The following is a 21,463-nucleotide window of genomic DNA, read 5'->3' as shown; positions in this document are numbered from 1 at the left end:
GTACAGTGTTATTCAGAGCAAGGTCAACGAGTCCTTGTCTGTCGTGTGTGTAATCTGAAATGAATATTCATGTGTGTGATGATCAATCACGAGTGTGTGAGGTTAACACCCCTTTCTAAACTCTGCTGTGGGGTACATGCTTTCAGATGAGAACACCATGGTACATTGATATATACCGTGGTACTGTGTGATTATCATATTAATGTGCTATACTTGTATCCCAAAGAAAATGTTGGGGAAAATAAAAATGGATTATTTAAAATGACACTTTATGGTGTGTGTTGTATAAAAATATGGCATATTATGGCATATGGCAATGTGGCAAGTATCCAAAATCCAATGTGTTTCCACAAATATCCAAAACCGCTGTAATTACCGTGGGACATGTCATAAAACATGGAGATTATGTAAAAAATTCAATAAAAAAAGATAATATTATGGTGCTGTTTTGTCAATGACTTGATGAAAACTATCAATACTTGAAGCTGTTGTCGTGGCCTTTACTGTCAAAGGAACATGAGAACATTTCCAAATATATCATCTGATGAATATGCAAATGATAATTGATTAATATGCAAATGGTTATCGATCATGGGCTGAGTCAAGTTAATATTGAACGTCTGAATATGAGGATAGCTGGAAACTCGCAGAGTTCGCATCTTTTAATTGTGTGTGTGTGTGTGTGTGTGTGTGTGTGTGAGTGTGACTGTGTGTGAGTGAATGTGAGTGTGTGTGATAGAGAGTGCGTGAGTGTGTGTGTGTTTGTGAGAGAGAGTGTGTGAGTATGAGTGTGTGAGTGTATGTGTGTGTGTGTGAGAGAGAGAGAGAGAGAGAGAGAGTGTGTGTGTGTGTGTTGAATGTGTGTGTTGTATGTGCGTGCATGTGTGTTTGTGTTTTTGTGTGTGTGTGTGTGTGTGTGTGTGTGGTATGTGAGTGTTGTCTGGGGGCCTCACTCAGCTCTGTCAGGCCCTCTGAGGTGTCCCTCACTATTGCCTAAGCAGAAAAGGGGAGAGTAAGCTAATTGTGTTCTGTATTAATGCCAGCAGAGGAAACCGTACACACACACACACACATACACACACTTAATGTCAGCACTTTAGCTCTGTCTTATACTGTGTGTCTCAGGTTTCTAGAGGCGTTTGCTCAGGCAGTTTTACTCTCAACCTAAACTGAGGGCTTTGCTTATGAATACATAATTAAAATATCCAACACAGTAGCACATCAAACATTAGCAATTATAATTATGTAAACTATGTAAAAGTTACTTAAATGAGAAAAATTTTAACAAATCAAATCAAATATATAGGTGTCACACCTTTTTTTTATTCGAGTGTAAACAAGTAAACATTTTTTTTTGGCCAGAAAAAAACACAAAAAAAGTTAATTTAACAGACTGATCTGAAGGTGGGACATGTTGTCACTCAGAGAAGAATTAGCTTTGTTTGCAATATGAAATTGTATCTTAAGTAGAAAAACATCATCTGCCGGCCTCTTCTCATTTGTCTGCTAAAAGTCCAGTTCAGTTGCATTCAGAATATGCTTATAATCAGGAATACAACAGTTTATTCCTCTAATTTCACACCCAAAGCCTCGTCACATTCACTCCGCACAAAAATAAAAACATCCATCCGGACTTATTCCGGAAGTAACGGGATCGGCGTTCCCTAAACGATGCTGGCGCGAGGACGAGTCCCAGCAGTGCCGCTTCAGGAAGTCATGTGACTGTAAATGATGCTCGTTATACCCGCTATATGCAGATGAGATGCTAATTTAATGCAGGGGTTTAATTAGAATCAGTGCGAGATACTCCGAGCTGATTTACTGATGGAGAGCTTGTTTAAACAGACGGCTAATCGGATAACACTTGTATTTCTGTAGCCGTGTGTGTTCAGTGCGCATCTCTGATATGAAGACACACACACCACTGACGGAGAAACGTCTCCTGTGAGCAAATCAGAGCTCGAATCAGGCCAACGAGAGACTGAACAACCACACCGGACTCCAGTGGCTTCACACTCGTCTCCTCTAGAGTCGCAGATCTCAACGATGTCTCAAACTGGGACTCAAATGAATTCTGAAAGACATTGTAAGACCATTTTTTGCATTAAATGAGACAAAACGGCTCCATTAATCTCACGTCTGTCTCCGGGATCGCAACCATTATTGGGACACAATATATCAAAAACGTTCTATTTCTCATAAGGGATTTTAAGAGAAACAACTAAAACAAATGTTGCATTAAACGAGACGTAAGTGAAAGTGTCCTGAGCTACAAAAGAGCGACTCATGAGACACATAACTGAGGAAAAGACAATGACTGCACTCAAATATTCCAAGATACACATGTGTATTTCTCTTGAGCAAGTTTAGGAGAAACATCTGAGACAAAGATGCTGAAGTTCCTCACTGGAAAGACACATCTTTAATATCTCAGCTGTTTCTCACAGATAGCAAAGACATTAAATGAAGGCAAAAGTAGTTTTTTCTCCTGAATCCTCCAGTTTCAGAAAAGATCTCGACTACTGTCCTCAGATTTCCCCAAAAGATCAGATCTCAATACTTTCAAGACCATATTATCTAAGATGTGCAATCAGCATTATATTCATAGCTCTGTATATCCTGACAGGACGTGTGTGTGTGTGTGTGTGTGTGTGTGTGTGTGTGTGTGTGTGTGTGTGTGTGTGTGTGTGTGTGTGTGTGTGTGTGTGTGTGTGTGAACAGCAGATCTCAAGATCTGCAACACACCGATTGTTCAGATGATGAAACCACTCTCAGACGAAACACACGAGTTGTGAAAGTTGAGAGTTGTGAAAATGACGTGATCTAGGACCTTTATACAGTGCGTGTCATTGCAAAGACTTGACTGGACATCAACAGCATTTTCATCATTCAAGATGACGTCTTACATAGAGAGAGTCCTGTTTATTTATATTTCACTTCTTACAAATTAGACACAATTGATACGCAGATGAAAATGAACTGTGAATGTCATGAAGTTTACTAAGATAAGATCAAACCCTGAGCAATACCATATCTCTCTCGCTCTCTCTCTCTCTGTGTGTGTGTGTGTGTACGAGTGTCTGTGTGTGTATGAGTGTGTGTGTGTGGGTTTTAAGGACAATAGGCGAGCAGAATTTCCCAGTTTTCCTCATGATAATCTACACAACAGTCACACTCGAAAGCCTATAGATATACATATAGATGAGAACACGAACACACACACGCACACAGATATACATATACAAAGAAACAAAGCCCACAGTCAGTGTTCAGTGCTCGTAATTCATCATATTTAAATAAGTGCAGGTCTTGTGAGTGTGTATTCGTCTCTCCCGAACACATGCTTCTATAGTCTTTGGATGTAGAGCATCATCTTTATTCAGTGTGGATATATATATAATATAATATATTTATATGCGAAGGGTCGAGGCGACGCTCTTCTTGTTTATGCGTCTCTTTATTTAAAGGCACACATGCACTATTCCTGTTGGACCTGTTCCTACGTTTCTCAGGCTTTTCTCCCGGTGCTTCAGGAGAGCACGCCCGTTTTGAAGGAGAACTCTGGGATTCAGACTTCACTTATTAAAGTATAAAAATAAGTATGTAAACATAAAAACATATATATGTAATTATTTGTTAGACAAACTGAAACGGTGTGTTCTAGAGATTAATGTTTTAGACACTCTTTCTGCATTGTTTCCTGCTGTTGACTTTGTTCAGCTGTAAAACATTACTAGATTACAATCTTCTCTTCACCCAAACGCATTCAGAACATGCATGACCTACAAACTCTTTACCTTAATGTTTACACTTATTTTAAGTAAGTAATGCCCTCTTTCTTTCTTTTTTTCCCCCATTCTCATGTATTTCACGGTCTAGTTCTGCTTTAGTTTTGTGCTGTGGTGTTGGTGAAGTGTTTCCTCTTTCTATCCTTCATACTTATTGTTCTAATTGTGTTGTTTCACACTGTAAACTGACTGTTCAAATAAAGCATATAAAAAAGAATGGTTATTATACATTATAGATATGCTTATAAATCAAGAATAAAGCATTTATAGCTGTATTTCTAAACTGCTATTAATGCTTTATAAATGATGATTAACTGTTTAGTAACGCTTAACTAATGATTAATAGCATGCAGTTATTATAAAGTGTTACCAAAATAATATGTTACCCCTGTGACTTTTTCCCCTCATATTTTGCTACCTATAAACGAAAGCTGCGATCAGTAAAACCAGTGTAAACCAGTTCAGACGCTGGTCTCTTATATAAACCCGCCGTCTCTTTAAACTCCACACGCGCTCCTTCAGTTTCCTCTAATTTCACGTGGCAGGATCCCCAGCTTCACTCACAGCGCTTTTCCTCCATTTAACGCCGCTTAAGTACGTCTGCAAGGCCACACAATTAATAGTGTTTCTATTTTGTGCAGTTAATTTCACACTGTTAAGCGGCGTGTAAAAACACATGAATGAGCGAGTAATTACACAAGTGAAACCACAGAGACAAATGCACGTGCGACACTGATACGAGACATGCAGTGGATTTGCACTCGCTCCAGTCGCACCGGAGGCTCGTTTTTACATTACAGGACACGCAAGTGCAGAATGAGGACGGGTATTGGGGGAATTATGGACCTCTGAATCATCAGCATCGCAGTAAACGATGCAGTTTAAGAAGCCACAAACAAACCTAAAGATGAAACGCTCTCACTCACTCTCTTCACTGAAACACAAAATTAGAAATTTAGCAGCTTTCAAATCTCACGTATGGCACCTCAGAATATATGGCACGAGGTTTGTTGCCGATCATGTCAAGCTGTAATGGGCAATGCACCAAATCTGCGGAGGAGCCAATGAGATTCGAGAGCTGCGGCAGAAGACACACATATAGAAGATAGCCAATTAAATGTGATCATGTCAACATATACCTTGTGAAAAGGTCATTTCTTTTTTTTTTACCATAATAATATAGGCTACTTTAAAATAATGTACTTGAATGCAAACTGAATGTAGACACTGTATTGAATGTTAATTGCACTTAAATGAAAGTATAGTGTGTATAGAAAGTACACTTACATTTAATTAATATCATATTATCTCCAAGTACAGTACATGTATATACACACACACACACACACACACACACACACACTCTTGTACATCTATCTTTATGAGGACATTCATTGACACAATGCAATCTCTAGCCGCTTACCCTAACCTTACCCATCACAACTAAATGCCTAACCCGACCCCTGACCCTAACCCGACCCTTAACCTCATCATAACCTTATCCCTAAAACCAAGTCTTGACCCTCAAACAGGCCTTTAAAGGCTCTCAGAGAGTGTGGACCGGCCAAAATGTCCTCACTTTACTCTCTCTTTCCTCACTCCAATGGTCTAAAACTCAAACTGGTCCTCACAAAGAGAGTTGTACAAGTACACACACACACACACACACACACACACACACACACACACACACACACACACACACACACACACACACACTTTTAGGTGTTGAAGTACACTACAAGTGCATATTCAATACAATCGACTGCACGTTTTCCACGAGGGATTAAGCTGTTGGATAGTTTCAGGAGAATTACAAAGTAACACAATTGATATAGAGCACTTTTGTGGTATTGCTGATGTCGTTTCTGGAGCTTTACACTCGTGGTCACTATCAGTGTTGGGGAAAGTTACTTTTAAAAGTAATGCATGTAATGCATTGCATTACTCCCTAAAAAAAGTAACTTAGTTACTTAGCTACTTTTTATGGAAAGTAATGCGTTACTGATTCTCACCTGGGCTGGGCTTGCTTGCTTGTTTTTTAATAATAGCAAGAAAAGTTCTCTTTTTGGTAAATGTAAAGGCCCGTTCACAGCAAAAGTGAAATGAATACACCTCAGGATGAAGGAAACACACATCCACGCCTGCACCTTTCAGAAGCAAAGACATTGGTTAATGAAGTGAGATTAAATACATATCTGCGTTAACATTCCATTATTTTTATACATTCTGAATGTTTTTCTGTCAGTGAGATGAGTAAATGCATGTTCATATTTAATCCAGAACTTACTCACGATTCTCTCAACAAAAAGACAGGAGAGCTGTCAGTCAGCACAGGGGAACACAGAGTAACTTGTTAAAGTTAGCCTCAACACTGGTCACTATAAACTGGCATTGCTGGAAAAGAGCAGCATGAACATTCTTCATAACATCTCCTTTTGTGATCTATGGGACATGACAATGAATAAATGAGGATGAACTAATCATTCGAGTCCTTTAAGAAGGTAGTGGCCTACAGTACCTGCATCAAACACATAAAGCACATACGCTACTGACAACACTGACTTGAAAAGCGGGATTCTGTTGCAACTCACTGGTGAAGCAATTCTAAAGCCAAAGCTGATAAAAGAGACATCAGACACCAGATAAGAAAGACAATCAGTGTTTAAGAGGGACAGGGGAATGACCTCGTCCCCTTCAGAGAGGAAAAGCAGGCTTTCGTTGGCAAACGTCCACCATCGGTTCGCCAGAAACAGCCGAATCACCTCGCAGATCGAGACAGAGGCTTTACACTCACATACTTCAGGGACTAAACTGTCCCTATGAGGGAAAAACGCCTGACAAAACCTCCGTCGAGGATGTGACAATGTTAAAAAACATTAATAAATAAAGTAAATAGTGCTATTTTAGTTTGTTTTAGGATGTGAGATTTATATCACAGAAGATGATGGAGTCTCTATAGAAAGCTCTGTGTGTGTGGCGTAAAACTAAGCCAGATTGTCCAGCTCTCACTAGTACACACACTCCTGTGAGTGTGAGGGTATATTTGGTATATTTCCTGTGTGCTATAATAAGACCATGAGCGCACGCGCGTGTGTGTGTGTGTGTGTGATAAAGGACACAGTGAACACACTCTCTGTTTGTTTAACCAGCACAGTATGTTCACGCTGTGTGTCACTGCCAACATTATGTGCTCAGCCTCTTTCTCTCTCTCACACACACACACACACACACTATTTTTTCTTTCATACACTGTCACACTATCTCACTGTTACACTTAAATCACTGTATTAGATAGAATATTAAAGCAAGTATGATCGGCAAACAAATGCTGCACGAGCTTTTCTTTGAATTAACTCGACTCATTATTCATTATTATAAACTGGTTATTACCATAAAAAGCTGCAGTGGCGGGATACGCTGTGGTTTTAGATATTATTCGGTCTGGTATCAGATGGGATGGTGTGAACCTCATGAATATCTAATGACTATTCAAATTCTACAATATGACATCACAGAAGGGGCGGGGTTAAAAAGCAATGACTGTAAAGAATAAAGTGCATTGCTAAGTATTGTATATTTTAATGTCATCTATATATATATATATATATATATATATATATATATATATATATAGTGCTGAGTAGACTACTTATAGATTGTAGTCTGTTACTGATTCCATTACAATACAAAAATTGTAGTTAGTAATGTAATCCAGTGTATTACACATTTTAGGTAATGTAATCTGACTACTTTTAGATTACTTTTGTCCAAACACTTCTATCCCATTGAATTGAATAGGATAATATTGTACCATATTGATATAAAATGCAAAGAGTTTTGTAATATTGCATTACATCAGGGGAGGAACTGAAGGGGTTTGTGAGTTTAATGAAAAGCTATTTAGTAATTAAATCATTAAAACAAATTTTTTTTAAATGTATAAAAATTATAGTAAAAATGTGTTTGAAAGACAAAAGCCTTTCAAAGACAACAATACATGCTTAAATGACTTATAGAGTGATAATTAAAATAATAATGAATGTGTTCGTCAGTTGATTAGACATGCAATGTTGCAATGTTTAGAAAACACTTCTTAAAGTGGAAATCATCATTTCTGTGAATCCAGTGGTCATGTTTAATGATAGCCGACTGACTGGTGTGCAACTTCACAAAACTACAAGACTTTCTGAATGTATATAAAATATTTTTAGAAAAGAAAATTTAAAACGCTTTATATTTTTGTAGAAACCATGATGCATTTCGTTCAGGATTTCAGCATTCTTAGAATAGATACTTTTTTGTAACTATGTAAAAGTCTTTACAGTCACTTATTATCAATTTAAGGAATCCAGGCTGAATAAAAGTATTCATCTCTTTCAAAAACAAATGAACTATATATGGATATACACATACACATACAGGAGACACTTTTACCCAAAATGATATTAATTCTAGATTATAAAAGCAGAAAACACAAGGGAGAAAACGGAAGTAGTTGAGCTACAATATCAGCAATCTAATACTCGGCTGTGCTATAATTAAACACAGCCAGCAGTGTGGGTATTTTTAAACAAACCTCTATTATAAGCAGCAGATTGTTTTCACTGTCTCTCAATGGTCAAGCGGATGAGGAGTGTGTGTGTGTGTGTGTGTGTGTGTGTGTGTGTGTTATAGTGGCTGTAATCTCATCCCAGGATATCGGAGGCTGTGTGTTCAGATTATCACAGAGCTAATCTAACAAACCCGGCCGTCAGATTTAATTTGGACTGACGGGGAGATGGAGAGAAGGAGAGATGGACTGACGGAGAGATGGAGAGACGGACTGACGGGGAGATGGAGAGAAGGAGAGACGGACTGACGGAGAGATGGAGAGACGGACTGACGGGGAGATGGAGAGAAGGAGAGACGGACTGACGGAGAGATGCAGCGACGGACTGACGGAGAGATGGAGAGAAGGAGAGATGGACTGACGGAGAGATGGAGAGAAGGAGAGATGGACTGACGGAGAGATGGAGAGAAGGAGAGATGGACTGACGGAGAGATGGAGAGAAGGAGAGACGGACTGACGGAGAGATGGAGAGACGGACTGACGGAGAGATGGAGAGAAGGAGAGATGGAGAGCCTCGGTTTGCTCGTACAGACAGAAACTGATGAAACAATGACAGGATCTGCGGGCAGAAAGGCAGAACTGAGTGTTGAATCGCTTAAAAAAACTCTTTTATCCACAGAATGTTGTGGCTGTAAATGAGGTGTCCTCGCAGAGGGAATTACACCCTCACACACACACACACACACACACACACCGTCCCGCGGCGGCTGCCTTTGATTCACACAGAACAAACCCACAGGAAGAGGCTCTTTCATTGCTCTGGGGATTTCATGGAGATTTCAATTAAGTTCATTTAGGTATCGACTTCGCCTTGGATTTTTTTCCTAAAATTCTTTATGTAAATAATAATAATAATAATAATAAAAATGTGAATTGCATGGCTCAGATCATTTGTTTGTTAGCACATTAGCTGTGTTCTGAGTGGTTGTCAGCACCGTTATACCGTTTGAATCTTGAATTTCATTTAGTTACTAAAATGACTAAAACTGAAACAAAAAATATATATTTTTCATTAAAAAAAAATTTTATAAAGAAAAAAAATTTTTTTTTACTAAAATGTAAACTAAAATTTAAATTAAATCAGAAAATGTAACAATAAAAACTAATAAAAACTATAACGGTATCTCAATTATTAGGGCCCTATGATCTCCCGGATGCGGAAAACACGGAAGGAATCGCCGAATCCATAAAAACAGTAAAACACGAATATATATATACCACATATATCACTATATGAAGACATGAACTTCATCTCCAGAGTCACTTCATCAGCACGTTAACATTTCATTTGAGAAAAACTGTCGTCATATCGAACACACAGAAACTCAAAGCTCTTCACGGCAAGAGCTTAACTTGAAGAAATTGAGACAGACATACATTACTGTTGTTCTGTAGAATTTAGCGACGTCTCAATGTATTAATAACACTAACACTAACAATAACAATAAATATTATTAAAACTTATTAAAACTTAAAACAGTATATATTCATTATAATATTCAAATATTATTCATTATTTTAAAGAACAAACACAGTTTCATAGAAATGAAAAAATATATTTTCAATTGTTGTTTTTAATAATTCAATTATTTAGACATGCTTTTTGATGAATAAAATGTAATTAAACCATAGGAATCCAGAAAATGTAAAAAGAAAAAAATTAATTTGAGATTTATTTTTTTGTTGCCAATTTTTGTTAAACTTTTAATACATTGATGTTAAGTTGTATAAGTTTCATAATTTAACTTAATTAGATATGCTTTTTGATTACAAAAATGGCAATTTAAGTAAAAAAAAAATAAAAAAATCATAATCCAGGAAAATTTTTATGAAAAAACAAACATAAAATGGAATTTGTGAAAAAATTTAATAAAAAGTATCTTATAGGGCCCTAAACGATACTAAAATATCATCTTGTGGCAAGTTTCAGGTTAAGGTTAATCAGGTTCAAATCGCTGACAGACGTCATGAAAGTCATCAAATGAAGTATTAATTAGCTTTGAATAAATCCCCCACAGTATGAGCAAGAGAAATATTGATGAATGGCATTATGATCACTGGCACTCTTGTCAAACCAGAAAAGCCCAGACACTTTAATGACTGTTGCGGTGACAATAACGGAACTGAGCTTGGTTAATTCGTCCTATTTACGATGTGTGATCTGGACAGAAAGTGATGAGCGCAGTGGAAACGATGATTGTGTGCGAGAACAAACAGCCGAGCGCCGTCAAACGCTTTCCTTCCTCTGTTTGACATTTTCAAGTGGGCGGCACTTGAGGTTACGAGACGCGGTGTGGAACAAAACACACCGAAACACTTCACAATCTCTCCAGCGCTCTCAGAATTCAATAATTACTCGATTACTAGCGTAAACATCACTCTGACATTACACTTCTATTTCCATACAGTAAAAAGTATATTAAAAAAGCAATTCATAAACACGACGACTTGAATCTATGATGAGCATGTCTTTAATTCATTTATTTATCTGCTTTACTGCCTATTAATATCTGAAAAACGTTATTTGCCAAACTTAAGTCATGTGGTGCGACCAACAAACATGCAGAAAAGAAAGAAAATGGTTCAACAACTTGCTGAACCTCTAAACACCACCTTAGCAACGCCCTGGCAACGGCCTATAGCATCACGCCGCAAGTTTTGCACGGGAAAGTAAAACATATTTCCTTCAGAAAATGTACAAATATAGTTATCTTTGAGGGGGAAAGCAGTGTGTACAGCGTTGATTATGTACGGCAGTGTGTGTGTTTGTGTGTGAATGTATGTGTGTGTGAGTGTGTGTGAGTGTGTGTGTGTGTGTGTGTGAGTGGGGGGGGGGGGGGGGGGTTAATACACCACTGCATTTTGATTGATGTGGAAGTGCTTCCACTATGCAGATAAGCATGCACCAGAATCCTCATATTAATTTGAAATTATTGTAATTGCCGCAGAGCTGTTGTACTGTTCCTCCCCCCATTCCCATCACACACAGCCCGCTCTCTCCTCTCACACACACACACACACACACACACACACAATATTCAGATTCTCTCTCTCTCTCTCTCTCAGGTCAGAGCCGGTCACGTCAGCCTATCAGATTCACTGAAGGTTAAAGGTCAGGAAAGGTGTGTGTGCACGAGGTCAAGCGTCCGCATCACTGAAGCCCCAGCGTGAGGCGAGAGTGTAAGAAGTGGTGCGGTGGAGGTGTGTGTGTCGCAGCAGGGGATTGTGGGATAGCAGAGGATGAAGGTTTGAATGGCCATATCACTGGGCTCCAGGCCTCAAAGTCAACATCAGATCAAAACGCAAATATGTTCCAAATATATATATATATATATATATATATATATATACACACACACACACACACACATACATATTAAATTATCATTCAAAAATAAATTAATAAAAATACAGTTTAATTAAGTTTAATAATTTCATTAAAAACATCATAGAAAAGATGTATTCTAGACATTGTATTTCTGAATTTCATTTTTAATATTTTTTAAATAATTAAGACATCCAGACACACCCATTACGTATGAAAGCTTGTTTCCGCCACCAAATAACAAAATTCAAAATGTAATTCCAAATGATCTCGCAATTCTGAGCAATTCTCTTCAGCCGCACACACACGTGTGACACACACACTGAGTCGGCTTCTTTCCCCAGATACGCAGATCTATCGCATGTTGTGTATTTCCGTGAGTTGTGTTCTCGTCTCGTCACACACACCTGACGAGCTCTTCTACAGGAGCGTCACACACACACCTGAGCTGGGCAAGATACTCCACAAAACCAATTCATTACCAGATACTAATTACACCTCAACAGTGTAAATAGATTACTGGACTAATTACTCTCGCTAAAACTATTGCATTACTACTAAACCCCACATCAAGCACAGGATAGACATATATAATAATACATTGCACAGCCTACATTATTCTTGAGACGGAGAACGTTACATTAAAAACATAGAGTTTAACATTAGATGTTAAAATCCACTATTGTTTTATTTAGAATTGTTCTATATAGTCTATACAGTATTTAATGCTGAAGTATCAGAAGTAATTAAATTACAGTAAATGAATTACTAATGCATCAAAACCTATAATGTGTGCCTGTCATTGTGAATAAGTACACTTTAAAAAGAGTACTTATTATGAAATTAATATTATTTAAAAGACTTGAGTACGAACTGAATGAAATGTTTTCAGACACTTAATTGCATGTTAATTGCCATTAAATGAAAATGTATTCAATTCAATGTATATGAAATGCAATTATTTAAAGTTGAGAATTGAATTAGTTGTGCTTTTAACTAGGACTAAATTTCATAATCACTTTTATTGTCTTTGACATATGGCTAAAGTGTACAGTGTGATAAACTAAAATATAATTTTAATGGCATTAGTCTGTTGAAACGTGTCATGTGTTTAAATATTACGCATTAATGATGAAATTGCAATTTAGTGCACTTAAAATATATTAACTTTAAATGTAACACTACAGTAAAAATGATAATCAAGTTCTTAGCATGTGCGTTAGTCCGTCAACACAAGTGTGTGTGCTTCTTTAGAGCATGACAAAAAAAATTAATATTTAAAATGGCCTTTAAAGTAAAACTTAATTTAACATTATTACAAGTTCACTTTTTAAAAGTCTACTTAAGTGTGTTAAGAAACAGTCATGAAGGAAGACTATTTAAATACACTAAAGTGGCCTTTTATATTAATATTATTATTTATAGTATTAATATATTACCTGGTACAGTTTTTGTAAATATACTTTAGATACTAAGATTTGAAGTTAAGTGCACATTCAACACAAGCACACTTCTTTTCCCAAGGCATTTTAAATCTGAAACCTAAGCGACACATCTAAGATGCTTTTAAATCAGAGGAGACAATCCCAGAATGCACTGCATGACAGTCGAAGACCGAATCACTAAAATAGCTGAAAATAATAATACAAAACAACTATTTGTGGTCGCCTCATGTTTCCTGACAATAATAACCTCCAGAAGTGTGAAATTCATGATGTGCGTGTCAGGCTGACTGCAATGTAGCTAGTGCATGTGACCCGTGGTGCATTCTGGGAGAGTTGGGTCGGTCAGGACATCTGCTGATAATAAGGTTCAGCGACAGTAAACGCAGGCCTCTCTGCAACAAGCCTTTAAAATACCTGTAAAACACTTTAAACACGCCTTTTAAAGCGTTCACAAGCCCCTCGCTCCCCGTAACGGCTCTGTTGCACTTCCTGACATGAAAATTTAAACAAGCACTTACAGCCGGAGCCGGTGCGGATATTGGGTTTCTGAAAGACAGCCATACTGACGGATTCTGGGGGATTTTTCTCATCACTGCATCAGAATACATTCAGAGAGTCTGTAAATGTGTAAACAATTTCAAGATTTCCAATTATATTCCACTATATTCATATCCAAAACACACGTTTTGAGCCTGTGAATATTTTTTTATTTTTTTTGGTCAGCAATCCATTACCGTATAAACTGCATTACTATCAACACAAGCTTCATTTGTCTTTTGTGTTTTGAAAACAATTAAGATTAGTACCACAACCAATTATGAATTGTAAATTAAAAATGTGAATTATGACCAAATTTCATAAACATAATCGCTTTTCTGCCAAATATCTGTGACATTTTAGTATCATCAACATACTATTATAGTTTTTGTTCAGATTTGGAATTATATTTTTTATTTTTATTTTAGTTAAAGTTTTTGTAATTTCATTGTTGTTTGTTGTTTTTGTTTTTAATTAAATGTTTACAGTTTTTATAAAGTTTATTTAGTTTTAGTTATTTTAGTACTTCAACTTAAAGTAAACAAAAATGAGAAATATTGCCTTGGCAACTAACTATATTTTATTGTATTGGAGTTAATGTTTATTTTTATTTCAAGTAATGCATTTTTTATGGTTTTAGTTTTAGTTAACCATAATAACCCTGTCAAATATGCATGCATTTAAAGTCAATGTTTTGTTAAATTCAGTTTATTTTCTGAATTTACTTATGAATATCAACTGATCAGATCAATTTGTTATTGGTGTAAATATTTTATATACATTTTATATGCATTAATCACTAAAAGATGTTCAGTCTTAGAATTAGTTCATTGATTAATCTGTAAATTTCAGATTAGATTGATAAAAAAAAAATCCAAAAGTAATTCCAAAAAATCCAAAATTTCATTTTATAGCACATAATTTGAGAGATATTAAACATGCTTGAATGTGTGCTGCAGTGTGTTTAGCATGTCTGTGAAGACACACACACACACACACACACAGAGCAGGTTAAAGACACACAGATACGAGGTGTGAACGCGTGTTCAGAAACAGACCCTGCCTCAGCCCTGCTATTTCCTTATTTATTTATTTCTGATAGTTAGTTCCCGCAGAGCTCGCAAAATTAATGTCAGCCGGCAGAAAATAGACACCGAAAGCTAAAATTCAGCACTTTCTGCCCACAGAAGTTATTTGTCAAGCTAACAAGGAGTCGAAGAGGCGCACTGTTCCTGCGGCCCGGGGAAATATATGCCATCGGATCTACTGCGAGAATAAAGGGATAAAAGAGAGAAGGTTATGGGTGCCAGTTCTGTCACACACACACACACACACACACTCATCCTCACAGTCTGAAGGAGACGACGAGATCAACTGACCAGACGAGTGAGATTATACCAGCCCGTAAACACACAGTCACACTGATGCTCCCTCAGGACTCGCATGAGGACTGAACACGTGTGTAAAAGAAGATTTTTAATCAGTTTATGAAATATAAGTTCTCATTGTAAAAAAAAAATATTATCAATAAAACATGACATGTTTTTACATTGCTTTAACTCGTCAAAACAAGTTATGCAATTTTCAACTTTTTTAATAAGTTATATGAGATTCAACTAATTTTTTGAAGTCAGTTTAATATAATTTACGTTGAAAAGACTTATACACCCAAGTTGATTGTACTTAATTTAAGGAAGCATGTAATGTTTGTACTTTGCATGTAATTATTTGTTATTTGTTAGTTTTAGTTAGTAAAAAAAAATAAAAATCTTTAATTATTCTAAATAAACATTTAGAAACCATTTAATAATTTAATAATATAAATAATTCCAAATTTAAATAAACTTTTTTAGTCTAAATATGTCATGTGGTGTAACCAAGTGAAAAATAAATAAATAATATATACTGTGTGTGTATATATACATTATTGGATGTATGCTTTACATTAAAAAAGTATTCTTTTTATAAATATCATGACATTTTTCAATCATAAATATCGTGACATTTTCTTGGGGTTATTCCACATGACAGCCTGAAATAAACTCGTCATGTCATAAAAAGGCCAAATTAACTGATATTTTAGAGACTTAATGATCTGACACATTGTTCCTAGAATTGTGTGCTTGTCTCGCCATATGACAACAAAATGTCTTCCTGCATGTTGGTTCTTCCACACACTGACTGAATAAAATATTAAAACAAACTTTTTTTTCATATAAATTAATGGGGTGAAAAAAATGACTGAAAGTGTCTGATGATGATCTTACTCCACCCTGACATCCATCCATCCATCAACGTGTCTATCTGTTTATGTATCTATAAAAAGGGCGGGGAAAAAGATACTGACCCCAAAACAAGTCTTTCTCTATTGCTATTGAACAGTGTGTATTAGGGTTCAGTTAAACGAGAGAGAGAGAGAGAGAGAGAGAGAGAGAGAGAGAGAGAGAGAGAGAGAGAGAGAGAGAGAGAGAGATATGCTACAGGCTACAGGAAGACTGCTGCGTTTTGGTGGAAATGATGCGCTTTGATCAGTGAAATCCTACAAAAACAGCATTAATAATCTCATAAATATAAAGACACAGCATGAAGAGTTGCTTAAACGTCCTAAAACCCACAGCACAGCGCGGTCTCCCAGGCCTGAGCCGAGCCGGAGCTCAGCCGGATGAGAGCAGGACAGGACCGCTTCTCCTTGAGTCTGCCTGTATTTTTATCCACACGAGTGTCTTCAGGAGGAGCTGCTAAATATAACTCATATCCTTACTGGCTTTGGTTACAGTCAACATACCAACACACACACATTTAGACAGCGGACGGGATGAGGATAGAGAAGGGATTTGGCACGCAGTCGTAAAACCAAGAACCAAAAACAAAATCACTTTTCACAATCGCTGTGCAACAACAACAACATCCCAGCGATGACACCAAAGAAAGTGTGTCCGCACGAAGATAAGACAAACAGGCGTGTGTTTCCTGAGCCCTGATCATGACCTCACCTGTGTTTCACTGCAGCGGATATATGCGGTTTAATGCTGGAGAATCAACGCAGAACATCAATACTGTCCTATCAGATTCACCCTCAGCGAACTAGAACAAGGCCACGCACACACACACACGCACACACACGCGCACGCACACACACGCGCACGCACACACACGCACACACACACACTAGGGTTGTAACGTTATGAGATTTTCACGGTATGATAATCGTCTCAGAAAACATCACGGTTTAACGGTTTACGGTATTAAACAATCATTATTATTAAAAAAATATTAAAACAAACTTTTTTAATAATAAAAAAAAAAACTTTTTATGGAAGTAAAAAAAAAGAAAAGAAAAAATAAAGCTGCACATCTCCCATTTGAACAAACATGTCTAATAAAACCTTCACTTATTTTTATTCTTAATTTATTAATTGTTATTTAAGATAATAATAAGATAATAGAGTCTTATGAAATGTATTTTATTTCTTCAGAAATTCTGGGTTGTCTGATATAATTTGTCTGGATTCTATGATTTAATACAAATATATTATTGAAAATGCAATCAGATGAAATGTAACAACTTTTGTTTGTCTGCAGATCTGCACAACAGAGGTTTACTAAATAATTTGTTTTATTAAAAGACAAAAAACGATATTATTTCTTAAATAATGTTTAAATAAACTTTATTTTTGTTGCTGATATAATTTTAAATTGACTACATTCTTTTATACAATAGTAATATATTTATTTAAGCTAAATCGAACTTTTATTTTGACAGGTTGTACTAAACTCCTATGAGTTTCAGTCAGAGTGTGTTTGATGATGAATAAATAACATTATGAAATAATCGTATAGCAATTTTTGATTTATTGCACAGCTATATTTTAGATTTATTCATCCATCTATCAAATCGCACATGTTACGTGACATCTGCGTGATATTGTAAATTCCCTCAGCAACACGGAAATAACACGGCCATAAGTTATAAGTGAAACTTTATCCGCAGGGATGGTGTTCGCGGATATGGGAGAACATGTTCGCGGATATGGGAGAACATGTTCGACGTAATTCCTCCTTTTGCAGCCACTCTTCGTCCACATTTCTGGACATAACTGGAGATCCCTCTTCAAGGAAGGTTTTTCGCATATGCGCAGGTGAGATCTGATCTGGTTTCATTTTTTTCCCCCAAATCCGTGGATAAGCAAATATTCACGATATGATAACCGTACATGTCAATACCGTGATAAACCGCCATACCGGTATACCGTTACAACCCTAACACACACACACACAGGTTTTTCTAGTAAAGTACCATAACTTAACCTAATCTTTCAAATAAACCTTCACAAATCATATTCAGCAGCAGATTTAAAGCAAAACCAGCTTTGGCCAGTTTCTGGACCTCAGTGTTTCACAGGAGTTATTATATGAGGCAGGACCGTTTCTGGTAGCCGGTCGGTTTACTGTATGTTGGGTAAACCAGTGACAAGATCAATAACACTCCGTTACACACCTGAAAGCAAACCATTCACACACACACACACACACTGAACAAACTCACAGATGTCACACTGTGACCGTCAACAAACCTCCAGACATCAGAAAATAACCTTCCTTTATTTCCACCACGCCTGCTAGTCAGTAATGACTGTCTCATGCTAAATAAATGATATTTAAATACATAAGCTACTGTATATATGAGAATATGACTGCGAGAGAGTAAAGCATATGCGTCACACACACTGCACATCATAACAAGGGTTTTCCTTGACAACCACAAACAAAACGATAATGCACTATTTAAATAATCAAACATGGAAATACTCATTACAAAATTATAATTGGAATACTACTTATAAAACCACATAAATTAAGATAAAAATATGCACAATATGTTTAATATCGGTTCAGTACTCCTTTGTGTATTACGTATAATTTAATGTAAAATGTATTTTACTTCACTTTTATTCTTTTTAAACAACACAATGTTCAATTTCTGAACTGCAGACAAGATTTCGTTTAAATATCACATGTAGAAAAATCCACTATTATTATACTAGTATATACACTATTGTATTCATAAATAGGGAGTGATAATTTTCATCTAGTCAGAATGACAATCTTTGCTCTTACCTCAGACTGCAGGGGCAAAGGGCAGGGGTCAGAGGTCGTATCACAGGTGTAGAAACTTTCGTGATGTCCTTCCATGATGAACAAAATATGCAAAAGAAAGAGAAATAACAAAAAATAATTATTATAATTCTATAAAATACAACGGTCCCTCGACCCAGTTCACTTCACACACACCCCATTCATTCTGCTTTGTAATCACTGCGGGACAGGCTGGTGAACTTTGACCTCATGCCACTGTACACACACCTCTGCGCGTGACATTTGTGTTTACAGCAAACTCTATTAGAGTAAAATCTCCAGAAAGTTTAGAGAGCAAACGATAACATCCTGTACACCTCTACCTCAGGATGTGAACAGCGTTTAAATGCAGTGATAACAGCTTTAAAAGAGATGCTTTAAAACGCCTTTAAACGAGCTTTAGGAGAGAGCTCCCCCAAAACCCGTGCACGCGAACACGTGTTTACTTGCGCACAGCTGAACGTCAACTTTCCTGTCAAACGGTCACATTTGAAACACGTTTCTTTTGTGGAAAACAAAGGGTTAGATCTCCGTTGTGTTTCACAGAAGGAAGAAAATAATGATTTCTCAAAAGTGGAAAAGCTTGGCTGTGGCGACATTTCTGCATTATAATAATACGTTGCTTCTTGTATGTTTCGCGGCACTTTCACTTTCAAATTGAAACGTCCAGTAAGTGGCGCCAAAACCGTTCAGCGTTATTCCCAAACAGATGGACATCACCTCATATCACCTTGGTTGTTGTGTGTATCGCTGCAGTTCGGATGTGGAAAGTCTGGTGAGTGGCATGAAGGCTCTCTTCTCTAAATATCGTTTGAAAACAACGCACCACCTTCACTAAACCCAACAAAAACCAGCATAAAAAACATGCTGAAGTAACTGTTAACCCTGCCATTTTAGCATGCTCTCAGAAAATTCCTACTTCCTGTTGTGAAATTTTGACTTGAGAGGGCGTTCATGTCCGCATTTTTTTTTAAAACTGGGAAACCAGTGGGAAACTGGTATTTAAGATAATTCCACAGCATAAATATTGGTGTTTTACTTCCACAGCAGGAAACTGCAGTGAATTGAACGTGAAGGTGTGTTTTTGAAGTTTCAGAAAAATGTAGGTGGGAATTTTTCCACTGACCATGCATTGTATTTTTCCTTTATCGTGAACTATTCCTTTTATATTGCTTTAAATGTGTTTGCATTTATCCTTTTCTGAGACAGTCACCATCCACTTCCACTGTTTAGAAAACAGCAGCCTGGATATTTTGCTATCTTTTTATATTCAATTTAAAAAAAAAAATCATTAAAGTCAACATGAAATCAAAACTGATTATTCTTATTTTTCTTTTTGGAATATTGCCGTATTTATTATAAATGATGTATCTGTGCACATCATTATCCATGCTTCAGTAATCTTGAATCAGAGTAACTTCCTGGACATCTTCTCTGATGATGTGGGCGGGGCAACCTGTCACTCACATGAGATCCACCAATAGCAAACCACAACCATCCAATCAATTCCCCACGGACACAATCAAGCCCCGCCCACATTTGTTCTTGTTTGAGAAGCCGTTTCACTCGGATGTACGGCACAATAGGGAAGAAAAGAAGAGCACAACTTCTGTTTCATGCAGACTTTAACATATCAAAAGACACAGAGAGAGAAACGTTTCGAGGTGAATACACATGAATGACAAAATAGTCATTTTTTGCCTGCGCTCTCCCTTGAGGATAGATGTAACAGTGGTTCAAAAGCAAAGTAAGCGCGGTAGAGTGTTGAAACGGGACATTGTGAAGCGCGTTATTGATACGAGTGGCTCAGAGCAGCTCAAGGACTCGCTTCAGTTTTCATATTCCCCTCACTGCTGTGCTCTCTGCCACAGGACATGACATCACTCGCCGGGGTCACGACCCGCACGGAGAGGGGGAGAGATGAAGACGAGGACAGAGAGGCTTGGGAAGTGGAGCTCTGTAGGTCACCTTGCCTGGCTGAGAGATCAATGTCGCTTTGACTCGCTGGTTAAAGAGAGAGAGAGCGAGAGACTGCAGTCCAGACACCTTGCCAGTAAATCACCTTGCCAGCTTCATTGAGATGCAGGTATAACACAGGATGGGCACAAGGCCAAAACACACACACACACACACACACACACACTCGTCTATTCGTCTATGGTCTCTTCCTTAAACTCTGTCATACTTTTGCAATTAACGGGATAGTTCAGGTAAACATTACGATTCTGTAAAGCTGTTTTGGCTTTATAAGACTCATGAAAACTAGAAGAAATTGTTATTTATCAAGAAAAGGGTGAATGTTTGCTGCAGAGTGAGCACTGAAGACAGCAGTGTGCTGAAACGTTTGCTCCTGTTCACTTGTTTTTAATTCATTTTGCACTTTTTGCACGATGCTATCCATAAAATAAAATAAATGTTTTGATAGACTTTAGTAGCCTGTACTGAATCCTTCTTGCCCGCGTTATAAGACACTAAACACATGGGCAATGTTAATCAGCCGTACTTTAGACATTGTGATATATTAAGGAATAGTTCATCAGAAATGGGGGAAAAATAACAATAAATTAAAATATATAATACAACAATAATAAATGGTAGACTTTACAGTAAGGTTCATTAG

General features: G+C 37.0%; 1 protein-coding gene across 1 annotated transcript in view; it reads right to left on the bottom strand.

Moving 5' to 3' along the window:
* The window catches only part of mafb (MAF bZIP transcription factor b), a 76,366-nt gene that overhangs the window by 47,551 nt on the left and 7,352 nt on the right, over nt 1-21,463 (bottom strand). Inside the window, exon 2 of the mRNA XM_084397773.1 lies at nt 18,826-18,893. Within this exon, the coding sequence (XP_084253899.1) occupies nt 18,866-18,893 (28 nt within the window). The 3' untranslated portion in view covers nt 18,826-18,865. The remainder of the gene's footprint in view (nt 1-18,825; nt 18,894-21,463) is intronic.

The sequence above is a fragment of the Rutilus rutilus genome, assembly GCF_951802725.1.
Source record: "Rutilus rutilus genome assembly, chromosome: 23".
Classification (NCBI taxonomy): domain Eukaryota; kingdom Metazoa; phylum Chordata; class Actinopteri; order Cypriniformes; family Leuciscidae; genus Rutilus; species Rutilus rutilus.
Note: the sequence above shows the minus strand (reverse complement) of the source record. Positions and strands in the feature narration are given on the sequence as shown.